Source organism: Meriones unguiculatus, chromosome 1 (genome assembly GCF_030254825.1).
Source record: "Meriones unguiculatus strain TT.TT164.6M chromosome 1, Bangor_MerUng_6.1, whole genome shotgun sequence".
In the NCBI taxonomy this organism is placed as follows: Eukaryota; Metazoa; Chordata; class Mammalia; order Rodentia; family Muridae; genus Meriones; species Meriones unguiculatus.
The window spans coordinates 146,971-165,454 of NC_083349.1; the positions used below are offsets into that span (position 1 = coordinate 146,971).

General features: G+C 41.8%; 1 protein-coding gene across 4 annotated transcripts in view; it reads left to right on the plus strand.

Moving 5' to 3' along the window:
* The window catches only part of Nfx1 (nuclear transcription factor, X-box binding 1), a 59,210-nt gene that overhangs the window by 32,052 nt on the left and 8,674 nt on the right, over window positions 1–18,484 (plus strand). For 2 of the 4 annotated variants that reach the window (XR_009589981.1, XM_060377921.1), the window contains exons 11-17: window positions 1,721–1,751; window positions 3,637–3,716; window positions 5,948–6,056; window positions 6,473–6,592; window positions 9,773–9,852; window positions 15,711–15,941; window positions 16,484–16,557. Coding sequence is in view for 3 of the 4 variants with exons in the window: in XM_060377921.1 (XP_060233904.1) it covers window positions 1,721–1,751; window positions 3,637–3,716; window positions 5,948–6,056; window positions 6,473–6,592; window positions 9,773–9,852; window positions 15,711–15,941; window positions 16,484–16,557 (725 nt within the window). In the remaining variant the exon portion in view is untranslated. Of the gene's footprint in view, window positions 1–1,720; window positions 1,752–3,636; window positions 3,717–5,947; window positions 6,057–6,472; window positions 6,593–9,772; window positions 9,853–12,151; window positions 12,717–15,710; window positions 15,942–16,483; window positions 16,558–17,636; window positions 17,662–18,484 lie in introns of those variants that run through there. The other 2 variants (XM_060377930.1, XM_021634425.2) reach the window with 2 other exon arrangements.

The window sequence follows — 18,484 nt, forward strand, 5'->3', positions numbered from 1 at the left end:
AGTAAAAGAAAAAAAGGAAACAACACAACTTATATGACGGAAATTATTATGAGGTATTTTTTTTGCAAGTCACAGTAAATGCCAGCTTTCAAATCATCACTTTCTACTTTGTCGATGCCAGATTAATGACTGTCAAGGGGTTGGGGGTGTAGCTTAGCTTAGTGATCAAGCATGTGTTTAGCATGTAAGCCCAGAGTTCAGTCTCCAGACCCAAAAAAAAAAAAAAAAAAGAACAGGTTTGAGATGTTGTGATTTAATGATCACTGATTTTGTAATGCCCTCGGGTGCTCTTAGTGTCTTTTGTGAACAAGGGTTGCAAGTATGGTCAGACACAAACTACAAATAACTGTTGTATGCTTGCATCACTGCCATTTCTGCTTTCTTGCTTCTCATTTGTGCTGTCCTTGTGCTCACTAACCCATGGCAGTGCGTATATTCTTCAAAGGCTTTGTAAATTGAAATTCTGAAACTCTCTATAGTTGACTATCAGTATGAATTCTGTGAACCCTTTTGACAAGTTAAAGAGTCTCTTCAGAAAGCTGATATCATTGCCTCATCATTTAGCCATGTTGATTTTTCTCTTTGTTTTGTTTTTCAAGACAGGTTTTCTCTGTAGTCTGGCTGTCCAATAACTCTCTGTGGATCTCAGAGATCTGCCGCCTCTCCCTCTGGCCTCTGGCCTCTGGCCTCTGCAAAGCATGGATCACTATGCCTGGCTATGTGCATTTTTCACAAAATGTTTCTTGTAATGGGAGAAGGCAAATTTGTGGCAGTGTTGTTTTCTTACTCTTTCTTTCTTTCTTTTTCTTATTGGTTTGTATTTTGTTCTTTTGACACAGTGTCTCAGTAGCCCACACTGTACCTCCGAGGCTAGCCTTGAATTCAGAGCTCTTCCTGTCTCGGCCTCCAGAATGCTGAGATTATTGGCATCATGCCCAAATAAGAAGCTTCAGTTTTCTACACCTCTTCACATCTATTTACAGATCCACTTGCCAGTTTTGTAAAACAGACGTTTCTACAAAATGAGCCCAGGAGATGAAGCCTCTAGGCTCCTGCCACTTCATATGAACCGATTCAGTTCCCATCATCCTTACTACACATGTTCCACATGACCATGCCTCAGCAAATAGCATGGGATAAGCCTCTGGGGCTCCTCTCTCAGAGTTGAAACCACAGAAATAAAGTTTCAACATTCAAAAGCCTGCTGTATTTTGTTTATGGTATTTTCAGGAGCACATTAAGTGTTTTACCATATGTTAAGTGATGGCAGACTATTACCTATTTTCAATGTATTAAGCCAAGTGTTGCTTGGCTATCAGGAATTTTTTGTCTTGACCTGCCTCCCAGGTGCTGGGATTACAGGTGTGCAGCAGCATGCTCATCTTCAATTTTCCATTCTTCCATCTGCTTTTCATGGGTTTTTCTGTCTGTGCCCTGGGTCAGGCAATCGTATTTTAATACCATTAGCCACCCCTTTCTTTTCAGACTTTGTAATTCCTAATCCTCTCTGAGTTTCAAGACCAGACAACAAAGATTGTTGGAATTGTATTGCATGAAACGTTGGGAAATCTGGCATTCTGTTGTGAGTGAAGCATACTGACATAATTGGGCCTGCTCCAGGCTGGGGTTGGTGAATAACTGTGTTATAATTTGTATTCTTCTGCAGGGCTCTTTTTAATTATTCCTAAAGTAGCTACTGTTTCTTTTTCTTTTTCTGTAGGAGCTTCCATGTACCAGTCTTAAAAGTGAAGGTATGACCGTGAAGGGGCACAAGGGAATTTTCTGGAATGAAGATAATGTCCTATTTATTCATAAAATATTGAGTTATGTGTTTGTCAAAATTCAGTGAGGAAACATTAAGATTTGTCCATTTAATTTATAACTGTTATGTTTATAGCTTATAGTAAGAGGAGAAAAGTCATATATTGAATTCTAATTAGTAGATTTCTTTTTTAAAAAGTTGAGCTAAATGCAGTCATGTCTACAGCTTACTCTGAAACACATTTTAAAAATAAATTGAAGTCAAGGGGTATGTACCTATAGTCCCAGCATTCTGGGACAATTGAGAATTTGAAGCCTGGCTGAGTCTCTAGCATAGCAATTTCAGGCACACCTGCATTGTATTTCTATATAGTTGCCAATTTTAAAATAAAAATAAGGCTGAGATATCTCAGCTAGTAAAAGCTATACAAGCTGATGACCTGAATTCAACCCTAAAGCCCCACATAAGCCAGATATGCAAGATGGGAAGCATAGACAAGAGAATTGGCTAGACACTCAGGGACAGCCAGTCTGAAAGCTACAGAAACAACAAAATACCTGCCTAAACGGGTGAAGAAAGAGAAAACCGACTCCCAAAAGTTGTTCTCTGACCTCTGCTTTTCATGTATTTTCAAATACAGAAATAATGTTTTAAAGGGGGCTCTCTAGAGATGATCCAGTGGTCAAGAGTGCTTGCTGTGCAGTCGTGAGAGCCAGAGTTAAGGAAGTAAGGCAGGCATCATCTCCATGTTGTACTCTGAGCTCCAAGCAACTACATGTTGCTGGCTTCCAGCCTAACTACAAAAACTGGAGAAACTCAACCACAAAAGAATAGGCAGAATTATAGAGGACATCTGATGCACTCACCTGTATGTGTTCATACTCACACACATAATCTTTTTTTTACATAAATAAAAGGGGAAACTGGAGAGACGACAGAGGTTAAGAGTACTAGCTGCTCTTCTAGAGGACCTAGGTTTGGTTACCAACGCCCCCAGGGGCCTTAGAACAGGTTCTCTCACATATCCAGGGCCATCCTAGAATTCACTATGCATCTAAGAATAACTTTGAACTTCTGATCCTCCTACCTATACCTTCCGAGTCCTGGGATTACAGATGTGTACCACCATACTTGGTTTATCCAAGTTCTAGCCTAACCAGGGCTACACAGCGACAAAACAACTATGACTGTCATAACTGGGTGTGAAGTGGGGTTTTTGTTTTCATGTTCTTAATGGCTAATGATGTTACACATTATACACCTTATGTTTCTATGACCATTTGTGTGTCTTTTGGGAAAAAAGATCTAAGTTATTTATATATTTTTTTATTTTTTTAACTAAGTTGTTGGTCTTTCTGTTGCTATTTTGTAATATCCAATATCTGGATCTTGTATGCTTTTGAGGTATATGCTTTGCAAACATTTGTTTTGTGAGTTGTTGCCATTTCTTTATGGTGTCCTTCAGTGTCATACACAAAAGCTTTTTTGTTGTTGTTGTTGAATCCAATTTATGTTCTCTGCCTTTTGTATGTGCCTTAGGTGCTTAGGTGCCCTGGCCACCACCGCCTACTTCTCCTCTTCCTCCTCCTTTTCTTTTTTTGGAGAGGGGAGGGGAGAATTGGACCCGTCTTTTCTTTTGTATGTAGCGCTAGGGATACACATGTACTCTATCTACAAAGGATGATTGCACCTGTTCTGCACACTCTTACCCATACCATGCATTAATCAGCTTCGGGGTTTTTTGTTGTTGTTGTTTCAACAGTTGGAAATAGTATTTTTAAATTATTTTCATCAGTAATTCACCCAGATATGTCTTGAATGAATGCTTACATCTTTTGCTTGTTTATTTTTTTTTCTTTAATTGGCTGTAACAGATGCTACATTTATGTGTGACAAGCGGTGTAACAAGAAACGATTGTGTGGACGACATAAATGTAACGAGATCTGCTGTGTGGTAAGTGGACTTGTAATTTGTTGGTGTTATCTGATTCCGCTCATCTGGAAGCCTCAGTCCTCTGGAATGTGACCCAGATTTAGAAATCAACAGGAGTCCCTAAGCAGCAATGAGAGAGCTCCCGTCCCTGTGTGCACTCAAGCAGGCACAGCCTTTTTTAGGCTTTTAGTGATACCCACTGGCCCAGAAGAAGAAGAGAACATAGAGAAGGCCTCCAACCCCAGTCCTAAGACAACTTTATTTTTTCTTTTTAAGATTTCTTTTTGTTTTAGTTTTGTGGGTTTGTGTCTGTGTTGGTCAGTTTGGGGATATGTGTACGTGAGTGCGAGTACCTGCAGGAGCTAGAGGTGGTAGGTCCCCTGAAACTGGAATTATAGTTTTGTAGGCCACATTAGAGTGGGGAACCAAACTTGGATCATCTGCAAAAGCAGTAAATTCTCTTAATTGTTGAACCATCTCTCCAGGTTCCAAGACAACTTTAGATAAGAATGGTCCTCTGGGAAAGTGACTGTGTTGCCCAGCACAGACTGGCGTGGAGTTAACAATTTGAGCTTTGGGTTTCATGCTTTCATTGGGCCAGATCAGAGGTCAAAATGAATTTGCAGGGTTCTCTTTGTTTTTTTAAACATAGGTCTCAATGTATTGCCCTAGTTGTCCTAGAAACTTAGTTGCCTTGTAAACCAGCTGACTTTGAATTTAGGCTGGATTCTTCTGCCTCTGCCTTCCTAGTGCTGCGATTAGTATCGTAAAGTCACCATGCCTAGCTGAAGTTTCATTTATTTAAAATACTTATTTCTGGGATGGAGAGATGGCTCAGAGGTTAAGAGCACTGTCTGCTCTTCCAGAGGTCCTGAGTTCAATTCCCAACAACCATAGATAGCTCACAACCATCTATGATGACAACTAGTACCCTCTTCTAGCCTGCAGGTGTACATGCAGAACATTGTATGCATCATAAATAAATAAATCTTTTTTTAAAAAGGAAAGCACAGAGTCTATTTAAAAATATATAAAAAACTTGTTTCTATAGAATTAATTGTAAGACCACTACCTGACATTGTTATTGTGTTACATATATGTATATACACATATATAGCGAGAAAGAGATAGAGATGCTGTATTTGGCCTCTGATCCAACCCAATGAATATGTGTGTGTGTGTGTGTGTGTGTGTGTGTGTGTGTGTGTACATGTATCTATACAAATATATGCACACATATAGACAGATACATACAATATGCATCAAACAAGGCAGACTAATACTAATAACGAAGTACAAGTTGGGTTTTTTGTTGTTTTGTTTTAATTTTTGTTTTTTGTAGCACTAGCTGGCCTGGAACTTACTTTATAGAAAAGTAGACTGGTGTGGCCTTAACTCACAGAGATCTGCCTATCTCTACCTCTGCCTCTGCCTCCCAAGTGCTGGTATTAAAGGCATGCACCCTGATACCTGGCACAATATTGTTCTTTAAATTTTTATATTCTTCAGCTAGGCAGACAGTTAAGTCAGTAAAGTGCATGTCTGACAAGCATGACGACCTGAGTTTAAACCCTAGCACATATAACAAACGCAGGGCATAGTGGTATGTTCTTGAATTCCAGTGCTTTGGAGAGCAGGACAGGTGAATCCCTGGAGCTTGCTGGCCAGCCTAATGAATGAACTCCAGGTTAATGAGAAAAGGAAGCAGACAGTGTTCTGAGGATGACACCTGATGTTGTCTCAGGCAGCTCCACACATTCACACACATAATATGGAAAAAAAAAAATTGTCTTCACAAAGTGAAAAGTGACTGTGTTGTGTTTTATACCAAGGTTGATAAGTCAGTTTGGAAGCCTAAAGACTTCCTCTGATTATCAGAAATTTCAAACAAAAGCAGACACATGGGGCTGGAGAGATGGTTCAGCAGTTAAGAGCACTGTCTACTCTTCCAGACGTCCTGAGTTCAGTTCCCAGCAACCACATGGTGGCTCCCAACCATCTATACTGAGATCTGATGCCCTCTTCTGACATGCAAGTATACATGCAGAGCACTCATATATGTAAAATAAATAAATCTTTAAAAAAAAAAAACCAGCAGATAGTGTAGTGAGACTCACGTGCAGCAAGTGACTAGTCATTCCTGTCTTCCCTCCTTCCCACACATCCTTTCATTCATAAATGTGTACGCTTTTTTTCATCTTGTTTGTAAAATGGAGAAAATATCCTGAACAAATAGAAATCTCTCCTCTTAGGACAAGGAGCACAAGTGTCCTTTGATTTGTGGGAGGAAACTCCGTTGTGGCCTTCATCGGTGTGAGGAACCTTGTCATCGAGGGAACTGTCAGACCTGCTGGCAAGCCAGTGAGTATTTTCGTTGTGTGCTTAGGTTCTAGAGCTGGTCGTGGCGGCACATGTCTTTACTCCCAGCACTAGGAGTCAAAGGCAGACAGATCTTTGTCAGATTGAGATTGCCTGGTCTACACAGTGAGTTCCAGGACCACATGTAGACAAAGCTACATAGAAACCCCTATCTCAAAAACAAAAGTTTCCTAGAAACTTTTTGAGTAGCTAGTTTGCTTAGATTGATAAGGGTTATTGGACTAAGCCTTACTATTTCAAACATCTTGAGACTTTTTAGTTATTCTTAACCAAACACAGTAGTGCATTCCTATAATGAAAGTACAGAGAACCATTAAATAAATACATATCTATATGTATTATTATATCCATGTATACAAATTGTGAAGGCTTTTTTTTTTTTCCATCTATTCCCTCAGGTTTTGATGAGTTAACCTGCCACTGTGGTGCCTCTGTGATCTACCCACCAGTTCCCTGTGGGACTAGACCTCCTGAGTGTACCCAAGCTTGTGCCAGGAGCCATGAATGTGACCATCCAGGTGAATCACTCTGTTTTGCCATACCTTGTGTCCTACTCATACCCTGTCCTTTAGAATAGAATGTTGCAGTGTAACTGCAGAGTACTCTGGCCACTCTGGGTCAACTGTTCCTTGCTCCTCTGCTGCTGTGAGGGTGTATCTATGATCTAAGCCCTAGCCAGAACACATAGCATGCTCAGTTCTCCTTTCTTTAGTCCTGAAGCTGTCAAGCACATCCAGCAGTTTGGAAGAAACCCTATTTTGTTTTCTTTCAGAGACTTCTCTTTCTTTTTTACCTCTACTTTTGGTGCATATGTTAACTTAGTTAGAGCCAGTGAGCTAGCGGGGGGAGGGGGGGAACAGACGACGGACATGCGTATTCCCGCTTGACGCCCTGAACTCAATTTCCTGGTCCTTAAGGTGGAAAAAGAAAACCAATCCTGATAGCAAATTATAAAAGAATTTAAGCCGAAAGATTGATATTAAGTCAGCTATTATGGCACTTTTTAAAAGATTTATTTTATTTTTAATGTGTGTGTGTGGGTATGTACAGGAGTGCAGAGCAGAAGTCAGTATCAGATCCCCTGGAGCAGAAGTTCGGGGTGGTTGATAGCTGCCTGTTAGAGTCCTAAGAACTGAATTAGTCCACTGAGCTATTTCTCCAGCTTTCCATTATGTTACATTTTAATAATTAATTTTCTATATGAATATATGTGTGTTTTATGTATATTTTCCTTTTTTTCTTAGACTTGTTATTCTGAATGTAATGATTTTAAACTTGGCTTTTTTTTTTTTTTAAGTGTACTTTGTTTTCTGACGAGTTGAGAGAGTCTTAGTTGTGGCCAGCTTGACCTCCAACTTGCCATGTCTTATGCTGGCCTCAGATTCTTGATCCTCTGTCTCAGCATCCTGAATGTTGAGGTTACAAGCATACAGCACCATATCTGAACAATGTAATGCCAATTTGTATTTACTCTCTTAATTATTTTAAATTTTATTTGTGAATATACATGTGTACATTAAAGTGAGCACATATAGAGATCAGAGGACAGAAGGCAAGAGTCAGTTCTCTCTTTCTGCCATTTAGGTCCTGAGGATAGAGCTCAGGTTGTTGGATTTGGAGACAAACGTCTTTATCCACTGAGCCATCTTGCCCCCCAATATAGATTTATTTAACTTTATGTTTATGTGTTTGTCTGTTTATCTTAGAGTTGCATGCAGTGTCCACTAAAGAAGAGGGTGTTGTATCCTCTGGATCTGGACTTACAAATGATTATAAACTGCCATGTAGCTGTTGGGAATCAGACTGAAGTCTTCTATTCTTAACTGCTGAGCCATCCCTCCCTCTCCCGAACATTATTTTTAAAATATCAGTAGAGTGACCTATTAATTAGTGGTTCTCAACCTTCCTAATGCTGCAAACCTTAAATACAGTTTTTCATGTTGTGGTGAACCCCAACCATTAAATTAGAGCTACTTTGTAACTCTAATTTTGCTGCTGTTATGAATGCTCTTAGACAACCTTTGTAAAGGGGTCATTTGACTCCCCTCTCCTACAAGGGGTCACAGCTCACAGGTTGAGAACCATGGTGTTACTGGCTAGGCCACCATTTTTTGTTGTTGGACAATTGTTTTCAGTTTTTCTTGGTCTGCTCAGCTTGGTTGCTAACTGTTGTCTACATCATATTTCCTGAGGAGACATCTACTCCCGACTTGGTGAACCAATGAATTTTATTGGTGTTTATAGGAACAGAAATGTCTCAGTGATGGCTGATGTAGTTGTCACCCCAACATAGGTGACAACTCACAAAAGCTGGGAACCTGGAGCACGTTGCACACTGCAAGTTCAGTTGGTCAAAGCCTCCACCAGGCAGCTGGTCTTCTCACAGTGTTTTTGCAACTTGGGCTGTCTGAGAGTGACTCTCTGGTGTCTCTGTGTTGTTCACTCTAGGAGGGAGAGAGGGACCAACCTAGTGAATCTGGTCAGTTTCAGGTACTTCCTGAAACTATTTTGAGTTTACTTCAGGCTTAAGGATAGACTATTTCAATCTTAGAGAAAACTGATACACACTAGTGCATTATTTCATTTACCAACCCCTAGGAAGTAACTCAAGGCACCAGATCCAATCAATACACTAAGTCCAGCCGTATGACTTGTACTTAAAATTAGATGACCAGCTTTTTTTTTTTATTTTTAAAGTAAACATAGTAAAAATGAACTAAACAAATTTGTCTGGAAGTGAAAAGCCCTTTTTTGAGAATCTTAGAATAGTGTGGTTTGTAAGTTCCTTTCTTGGTAGTCACACCAGCCCACTTCCCACCTAGCCCCTCTTTCCCACCAACTTGTGGGAATACTAGCCAATGTCCAAAGCCTGCTGGGAAGTATCCTTAGCAAGAAATTTGCTTTGACCTGCTTTTGTTAGCATTTGTTTTCGTTTTCTTGAGTGTCTTTTGAATATGTAGCATGGTGTCAGGCAGAGGGAGCCTTAGAGGATGAGAGAACTCTCCCATTATGTTCAAAACCTTACATAGAGATGGGCAAGGTGGCAAGCCCTGTGTTGGAACGCGAAAAGACATGAGGTAGGAAGCTCAGAGTAGATTACTTACATCAGTGGCACTAAGTGGTACAAATCATTTTTTTACATGTATGCCTGTGCACCATTTATTCCCTGGAACTGAACTTACAAATTTGGTTGTGGACTACCATATGGGTGCTAGGAATTGAACTGGCATCCTTTGGAAGAGCAGCCCACAGTAGAAGCATTTACATAGAATAAGTGACGATGTCTGGACATTGGTTAGCAGTTGCAGTGTAAAATAAAGCTAAAAATCCAAAACAGAACAGCAGACCAGATGGCTCTCTTGGGGGTGATAGCAAGGCTACTCTGTTCTTTGAATTCAGCATGCCTTTTTCCCAGTTTGGCGTGTGTGTGTGTGTGTGTGTGTGTGTGTGTGTGTGTGTGTGTGTGTGTATGTGTGTGTTCTGTATGTATTGAGTGCTGGCAAAGACAAGAACAGGGCACTTGATTTCCTAGAGTTACACCTGATTGTGAGCCACTGATATGGGTGCTGGGACCTAAATATGAGTCTTCTGGAAGAGCAGCAATGACCTTTTAAAGAAAGTCCTGACTCTAGAAGTTTGATGTTACACACCAATTAGAATGACCAAATTATTTCTGAAGTTATATTTCTATTTTGCAGTATATCATTCTTGTCATAGTGAAGAGAAATGTCCCCCTTGTACTTTCTTAACTCAGAAGTGGTGCATGGGCAAGCATGAGGTAAGTTTCTCTCCTAGCTCTTCTTTGTTCCAGTCAGAAATGTATAATTTAATTGCTTAATCGTTTATTTCTGTTATCATCTTTTCATTAAAATTTACCAGGGCCTTGCAAAATGGCTCAGAAGGTAAAGACACTTATCATTCAAACCTGACAATCTGAGTTTAATCCTTTTAACTTAGCACACATACATACATGCTAAATACACTCAGTAATAATAAAAAAAAATTATTTATTTCATGTGTATGAGTGTCCTTCATGTATATTTGCATGTATGTCTGCCTGCCTGGTGCCCATGGAGGCCAGAAGAGGACATCAGGTCTCCTGGAACTATAGCCACAGGTGGGGTTGTGAGCTGCTGGGTGCTGGGTGTGAAACTTGGGTCCCTAGAACAGTTGTTAGTGATCTTAACTGCCGAACCGTTTCTCTAAACCTGTTCTGTCATTTTAAAATCTGATTGAAACCAAGAAATGCACCTGCGTTGACCATGAGACCACATGTGGGAACTAACCTGGGTCTTCTGGAAGAGCAGAATGTGCTCTTAACTGATGACTCATCTCCCAGCCCCCACACAAACTTTTTTAAGGGCACATTGGGGCCAGCAAGATGGGTTGGTGGGTAGGGGAACTTGCTGCCAAACCTGATGACCTGAGTGTGCTCCTCAGAGCCATATGGTGAAAGGAAAGAACCAACTCCCACAAGTTGTTCTTTGACCTCCGTGTATGCACATATGTGTGTGCACGCACTCACATTAAGTAGATGTGGAGGATGAACATGATCATCAAAGTACATTGTACACGAGTGTGAAATTCTTAAAGAGTACATTTTAAATAGCATATAAACAAGGCTGCAAGATGGCACTTACTGGTCTTCCATGGGAAGAGTTCCCAGCACTCACATGGCAGTTCACAGCATTTGTCACTCCACTTCTCCACTTCAAGGAATCCTTTGCCGTCTCTGGCCTGAAAAGGTGCTTACCCAGCCTGGCACCGGAGCTCAATCCTGGGATCACATGGTGGAAGAAGAGACCCAGCTCTCTCAAAGTATCCTCTGACCTCTGCAGATTGTAGATAGCTGTGTTTTTCTTTGTTTGCTATGCTGGGGACTAAACCAAGGGCTTTGCACTTTGGGTGTATTGGTTAGTTTTAAATAACATGTGATAAACCTACAATGACCAGAGAAGAGAAAATTACTTAGAACAGGTTGACCTGTGGCTTTGTCTGTGGAGAACTGTCAGTTGTTAAAGTATGAGAAACCCCAGTGCACTGTGGAAACCTAGGCATGGGTTCCTGAACTGTGTCAGAGTGGAGATCAAGCTGAGCAGCAAGTAAACAAAGAACCAGACAAGCCTTTCCCTTTCTCTCAGCCGTGGATGGGATGTGATAAGCTTCTGAGTACCTCCCTGGCTTCTCCTGCCATAATGGATTTAATTTGGAATTGTGGCTTTTTCTTAGGCTATTCTGTCACAGCAATATAAATGAGACTAGAACAGACACTGAGGAGTGAGGTTGTTGCTGTGATAAATCTGACCATGTTTTTGGAGGAGAAATATGGAAGACTTTGGAACTGGACTCATGAGTGCTGTTGGCAGAACTGAATGGGCCATTCTGGTGGAAACTTGGAAGAAATATGTGCCCTGTGAGGACTGATTCTTGAGGTTTCAGAGGGAAGCAGGGACTTTATCAGGAGTTGGGCCTTTTCTTACAATATTTTGGCTAATCTATGTGTGCTGATCAGACTAAGTCTTAAGAAAAGCCATGATTGATGAGGAGAAACCTACCATGTCTCCCAGAGACAGTAGGGTTCTTGGGGTCAGCACAAAAGAGTGAACATAGCTGTTGTTCAGGGGCCAGGCTATAGCTCAGGCCTGCAGCAGAACTTGACATTGTAAGTTACCACATGATGCTGGTTCGAAGGCACAAAAGGGTCATGGAGAGCAGCTGAAGCCAGACAACGTGTAGCAAGGTCCAAGTCCCTACAAAGAGTCCTGGAGAGGCCATTGGTGAAGGTGAAGTCTCAGTAGCAGTGGAGATGCCACCGAGAGCGGCTAGTGTGGAATGGATCCAACCTAAAAGAAGCTATGTGCCCTGTTGAAGGAGTTGAAGAACTGAGGCTGCCTAAGCCCTCGGGAGCCTGGAAGATTACATTATGACTGAGTTCTACGTATTGGACATTGACCTGCAGGATTTGGATTTACAGTGCAGAATTTTGGTTTTGCTTTAGCATAGCTGCTTTTATGCCCTAGTTCTTCCCTTCTGGAATAAGAATGTTTTAAGTATGTAACTTGTTCTTTATTTTGCAGGAGCTCACAATTAAGAAACTTTGGACTTTTAAAGAGACTTTGGACTTTTGAAGTGTTGGAATTTTTGAAGACTTTGGGGGCTTTTTTGGAGTTGGACTATATTTTATACTAAGATATTACCATGAGATTTGGGGACAAGAAATGCAAAGTTACTGTTCAAAGTGACGTATATGTGTGTTATCTTGAAAAGGGATGAATTGTGTTGGTTTAACTGTCAACTTGATGCAATCCAGAATCACCCAAAAAGAGGGTGCTAATGAGGAACTACTTAGATCAGATTTGGCCTATGGGTGTGTCTGCAGGGGTTTTTCTTGATTGTTAATTGATTGGGGAAGACACAGCCCACTATGAGAGGCACTGTTCCCTAGGCAGAAAACCCTAAGCTGTATGAATGGAGAAAGCACGATGAGCAGCAAGCAAGCAACATGCATGTATCCATTTCTCTCTTCCCTTGACTGTGGATATGACTAGCTACTTGACTTTCCTGCCTTGACTTCAATGCAATAATGAACTCTGTAACCTGGAATTGTAAGCCAAATAAATAAACTCTTTCCTCCTCTGTGTTCTTTTTGTCAGGCTATTTTATCACAGCAACAGAAATAGCAAGGGTCCTGGGACTAGACTATATCCCATGGATATGTGATACATGCTTCTCCCACTCCAACATATTTTGTGACCTGTTCTTGTTACCTCATAGCATAACTCTTGATATCTGTAACATGTTTTGTGTAGATGAATGCTTTATCTGCATGTATACCTGCATGCAAGAAGAGGGCATCAGATTCCATTATAGATGGTTGTGAACCACCATGTTATTGCTGGGAATTGAACTCAGGACCTCTGGAAGAACAGACAGAATAGGCATTTTCTGCAATTAATTATTTTTTGTGGTAGTTGTTTTTTGTCTGTTTATTTTTGTTTTATTTTGAGACAGAATTTCTCTGTGTAGCCCTGACTGTCCTAGAACTCACTCTGTATCACAGGCTGCCTTCAGACTCAGAGAGATCCATCTACCATTGCCTTCCAAGTGCTGGGATTAAAGGCATGAGCCACCACACCCAGTCTCTTTTGGTAGTTCTTAAGTCATAGCCCTTCACATTCCCTCTCTATAATGTGTGTGTGTGTGTGTGTGTGTGTGTGTGTGTGTGTGTTTGCTTGCTTTGAGGCAGGATTTTATATAGCTCAAATTGGCCTCAAACTTGCCATGTAGCCAAACATCATCTTTATTCAGTCAATAATTGAATACCTGGCTTTATGCCAGGTAACAGGGTAAGTGTGGGGTAACTTGGAAGTTAACAAAACTGACACACCCCTGCTTTTATGGATTCAGGGGTGTGTGGACAGATAGAAACAAACCATTGCAAGTAGAGTTATGTGCAGAATAAAGAGTCCTGGGGGACATCCTGCCAAAGAAAGGCATTCTAGACGAAATAACACTGTAAAGGGCACTAAGATATAATAAGCAAATCATATGAGGGATGAGTGACAAAAGCACAGAACATGAGCAGAAGGTATCCCTGACTCCAAAGCAATTGGAAGCATGTATGTTCTAGATCTGGAGGCCTCTTAGAGCTAGACATCTAGAAGTTATATATCACAGGAGCTGGATGTGGTAACACGTGCTTGTAATTTTTGCATTAGGAAGGCTGAGAGAAAGATCGAGAGTTTGAGGCCAGCAAGACTCCGTGTCAAAATAAGAAGTCATGTGTTAATAGAATAAAAATTGACTCCAAGCCAAGTGTGATGACTAAGTGCCTTTAATCCCGGCAGAGGCAGAACCAGGTGGATCTCTGAATTTGACCCCAGCCTGATCTGCAACGCATGCCCAGGACAGCCAGGGCTCTGTTACACAGAAAAATCCTGCCTCGAAAAATAGAAAACAAAAAGTCTCCAAATTTCAAGGGCTCTTAAAGGATTTGAGTGGATATATAAAAGTAACCTTGAAGTTGATCATAGTAATCCCAGCACTTGGGGGAGTGAAAGCAGATTGAAGAGTTAAAAGCTGGGACTGGAGAGATGCTCTTCCAAAGGTCCTGAGTTAAATTACCAGCAACCACATGGTGGCTCACAAGCATCTATAATGAGATCTGGTGCCCTCTTCTGGCGTGCAGGTGCACATGCAGGCAGAACACTATATATAATTAATAAATAAATAAATCTTTAAAAAAAGAATTAAAAGTCAATCTATACTATTAGATCCTTTACTATTAATAGTCAACCTATACTATTAGATCCAAAAAAAAAGTAATCTTTGATTAGTAATAAATTTCTGGTGTGTTTCCAGCAATGGGAGGCCTAGAAGCAGGTAATTTCTCAGGAAATAAAGTGAATTGAGAGTTCCTGTTGCCTCTTCATTTTTAAAAATTTCTGTGTGTGTGTGTAAGAGAGATAGGGAAAAGGGTTGTGTGCCACAGAATTGTGTGTGGAGGTCAGATGACAGCTCGCAGGAGTTGGTTCTCCTCCTGTATGGGTCCTGGAAACTGAATTAAATTTGTTTGGCTTGGCAGCACATGCTTTTATCCACTGAGCCAACTTGCCAGTCCTTCCGTCTTCCTTCCTTTTTACAGGGTTACCCTAGGTTATGAGACCATCAGCTGGGAGATGTGCTGGAATAGTTGCCAAGCACACCTCTGTTAGTTTCTCAACTCAGCCATGAGACTGGGTGATGACACCATCTCCTCCTAGATTGTATTAGTAGTTTCGGGGAGAGGACGGAAAAGTTGGAATGTTAAAACAGGGTCTTGCTGTCTAGTTCAGTCTTACTTCAAACTCATTCGTCCTGCCTAAGCTCTTGAGTATGCTAGGATATTGTGGTTACAGCATTTTTAAAATATCCCTTATTTACCAGGTCTTGTCTGTTTATTACCCACCTTGGTAAGTTTGTTGGATCACACATGGCTGTTGCCACCGCTTTATCCTTAAACAGCTTCTGTTTGTCTTTCTTTCCTAACCACTCGGATACTTAGATTTTGAAAATCTGTTGCTAGGCAGTGGTGGTACTCTGAGTTTGAGGCCAGCCTGGGCTATTAGAGATCCTGTCTCAAGAAACTGTTAAACAGTGCTAGCCACATTGTTCAGCAGATAAAGGCACCTGCCAGAAAGCCTGATGGCCTACGTTCAGTTCCTGGGACCCACATAGTAGAAACAGAGAAACAAGTCCTGCAAAAAACTTACGTTTGTTTGTTTGTTTGTTTGTTTGTTTGTTTGTTTGTTTTTCAAGACAGGATTTCTTGTTTAGCCTTGGCTGGCCTCGAACTCAGAGATCCACCTTCCTCTGTCTCCTCAAGTGCTAGTATTTCACCCCACCCAGCTGCAAACTCTTCTTTAACCTCTCATGGATACTGTGACACGCACACACTAAATTAATACATGTCAAAACAACATTCAGTTCATTTACAAAAGAGCCTAGGAACATAAGTCAGTGGTACAGTATTTGCCTGGGGCTCCTGGTTCAGTCTCAGTACTGCCAAAAGTAAAGGTAAAAGAATGCATTCTAAGAATGAAAACTCACCCAGAACCCACACAAAGATGAGAATCTGGCTCCTTCTGTCTCTCCTAGTTACGAAACAACATCCCCTGTCACCTGGTTGATATCTCTTGCGGATTACCCTGCAGTGCCATGCTACCCTGTGGGATGCACAAATGTCAAAGACTCTGTCACAAAGGAGACTGTCTTGTGGATGAGGCCTGCAAGCAGCCCTGTACCACACCCAGAGCTGACTGTGGCCACCCCTGTATGGCACCCTGCCACCCCAGTTTACCCTGCCCTGCGTCAGCTTGTAAGGCCAAGGTAAGTGTTAACTCGACCACTCGTGAATCCAGAGTTGACTTCAGTGGCCCCTGTATATATGTGCATCTAGAAACTGCCAGTCATTAAGGGAAATCATACAGTCTGCATGATCTGTGTGAGGTGCTGGTGCTGAACCTAGTGAGCAGGAGATATGTGGTCCCTTACAATATGACAGGACAGATAACAGCTCAGTGATGACTCAGGCAGTTGGGACTGTGCTCTCCTGGGGGAGTAATTAGGGCCTCGTGGAAGGTAAGTGGGAGATTCAGTTTGATTTATCTGGAGTCATTGAGGCTTGGACCTTCGTCAGGTGTGTACACTGGATTCAGTGGAGCAAGCTGCCTTCTAGATTTGTCCTTTGAACTGGGAATAAGAAGAGAAGTAGTTCCAGAAAGGGGTGCTATGACTTGGGCATGCACCCCGTAGCATGCCCATTGCCGCTTCGTCAGTTTCCAGTTGTGCTCTCCTATGCTTTGATCTGGGAAAGGCTTTAAAAGGAAACATGCCTGGTTCTCACCCAGTTCTCATAACTAATACTTCAGGTGGAGTTACAGTGTGGATGTGGGAGAAGAAAGGAGATGGTGATGTGCTCTGAGGCGTCCGGTACTTATCAGAGGTCAGTGTTTACATGCATTCTCAAAATTGCTGGGTCTGCTTGAAGGCTACTCATGTGCCTCTTCTCTAATCCCAGAGACCTACTGGGCAGATGGATAGCTCCAGCCCTGGGAAGTTGATGGCTTTTGTCATTGCTGTGGGTTCTGTGAAGTTTTGCATGTGCACACACGTGTCACAGTGCACACATGAAAGCAAAGGGACATCTTGGGAGAGTTGGTTCTCTACCTCTACCTCTGTGTGGGTCCCAGGGATCAAAATGAGATTTCCAGGCTTGGCTACAAGCATATTTTTACCTGTTGAGCCATCTTGCCAGTCCCTTAGAACTGTTTGTTTGTTTGTTTGTTTGTTTGTTTGTTTGTTTGTTTGTTTTGAAGTAGGATTTTACATCTAGGGCTGGAGAGGTAGCACAACTGTTAAGAGCATTTATTACTCTTCCAGAAAGCCTGATTCTGGATCCCAGGCAGCTCCTGATGAGGCATAACTCCAACTTCAGGGAATTCAGTCACCTCAGACACCCACATAAACACATGCACACATGATAATTAATTAAATAAATGAAATAATAAATCTTTAGAAAATGGTTATTCTAATGTATCTGATGTGCTTTTAAGTGCCTTTCTGGGCTGGTGAAATGGCTCAGCAGGTAGCAGCTTGTGCAAATCTGTTAACCTGAGTTCCAACCCTGGAGGGACATCCCTTACCCTTAGAGGACAAAAAAGAACAGATAAACGAGTGGTCATCTGACCTCCACCTGTGCATTATGCATGTGCACTGCACCAGCACACACACGCAGTCATGAATATGCAGTAATGAAACTAAAAATGTGTTACTGCCTTTCTTTCTGATAATTTATAAAAGAATTCTGTGAGCCCTCGTGGTAGCACATGCCTTTAATCCCAGCACTCAGGGAGGCAGAGGCAGGTGGAGCACTGTGAGTTCCAGGACAGCCTGGTCTACAAAGTTGAGTCCAGGACAGCAAAGGCTACACAGAAAAACCCTGTCTAGGGGGGAAGGGAGGAGAAGGAAATATTTTGCTTTCTCTTTTCTCATGCTTTCCTCCCCCTTTTCATCTAATTACAGCGTAAGATAGCAGGGAAGGTGTCTTGAAGTCAGGTAAGGTGGTGTAATATCTCACGGCCTTTCCTTGTTGGTGGCACAGGTAAGGCACGCTGTGTCATCACAAGCATAGGCTCTCTGACCTAGTAAATATCCTTACGACCTCCTAAAGTATTGACACCCATATGGTTTCACAGATCTGAGAACAGAGGTGGGCTATAAAAGGCTATATACATCTCTAACTAGGCATGAAGGCATGCCAAAGCTATAGGACAGGCTTACACACGTATCTGATTGGCTGTTAGTTGGTTTTGTTCATTTGTTTTTGGAGACGGGGTTTTGATGGGGGGTTTTTGTTTGTTTGTTTGTTTTCCTTTTGATTTTTCAAGATAGGGTTTCTCTGTGTAACAGCCCTAGTTGTCCTGGAATTCACTTTGCAGACTAGGCTGGCCTCAAACTCAGTGATCCTCCTTCCTCTACCTTCTAAGTGCTGGAATTAAAGTGGGCCACCACCACTCAGCAGAGACAAGGTTTTACTTTGTAACTCTAGCTGGCCTGAACTCAGTGTGTATAACAGGCTGTCCCCAACTCAGAGATCTGCAAGCTTCTGCCTCCCAAGGCCGGGGCTAAAGGTGTATGCCACAACGCCTTGCCTGATTGTCTGTTGGGCATTGGCCTGGATGTTCTGGGGATAGACATGGTTCTGTTAACTCTTCACTTCCTGTGAAGCTGCTCAGAATTGAACTGAGGGTGTATGCCATAGTGTATCAATAGTTTACATGTACTACTTCAGTGAACACTGATGACAGCTGAGCTTCTAGAATCACATAAGCTGTCCTGTAATTGGTGGGTTCTAAGGGAAGCTTCTGTGT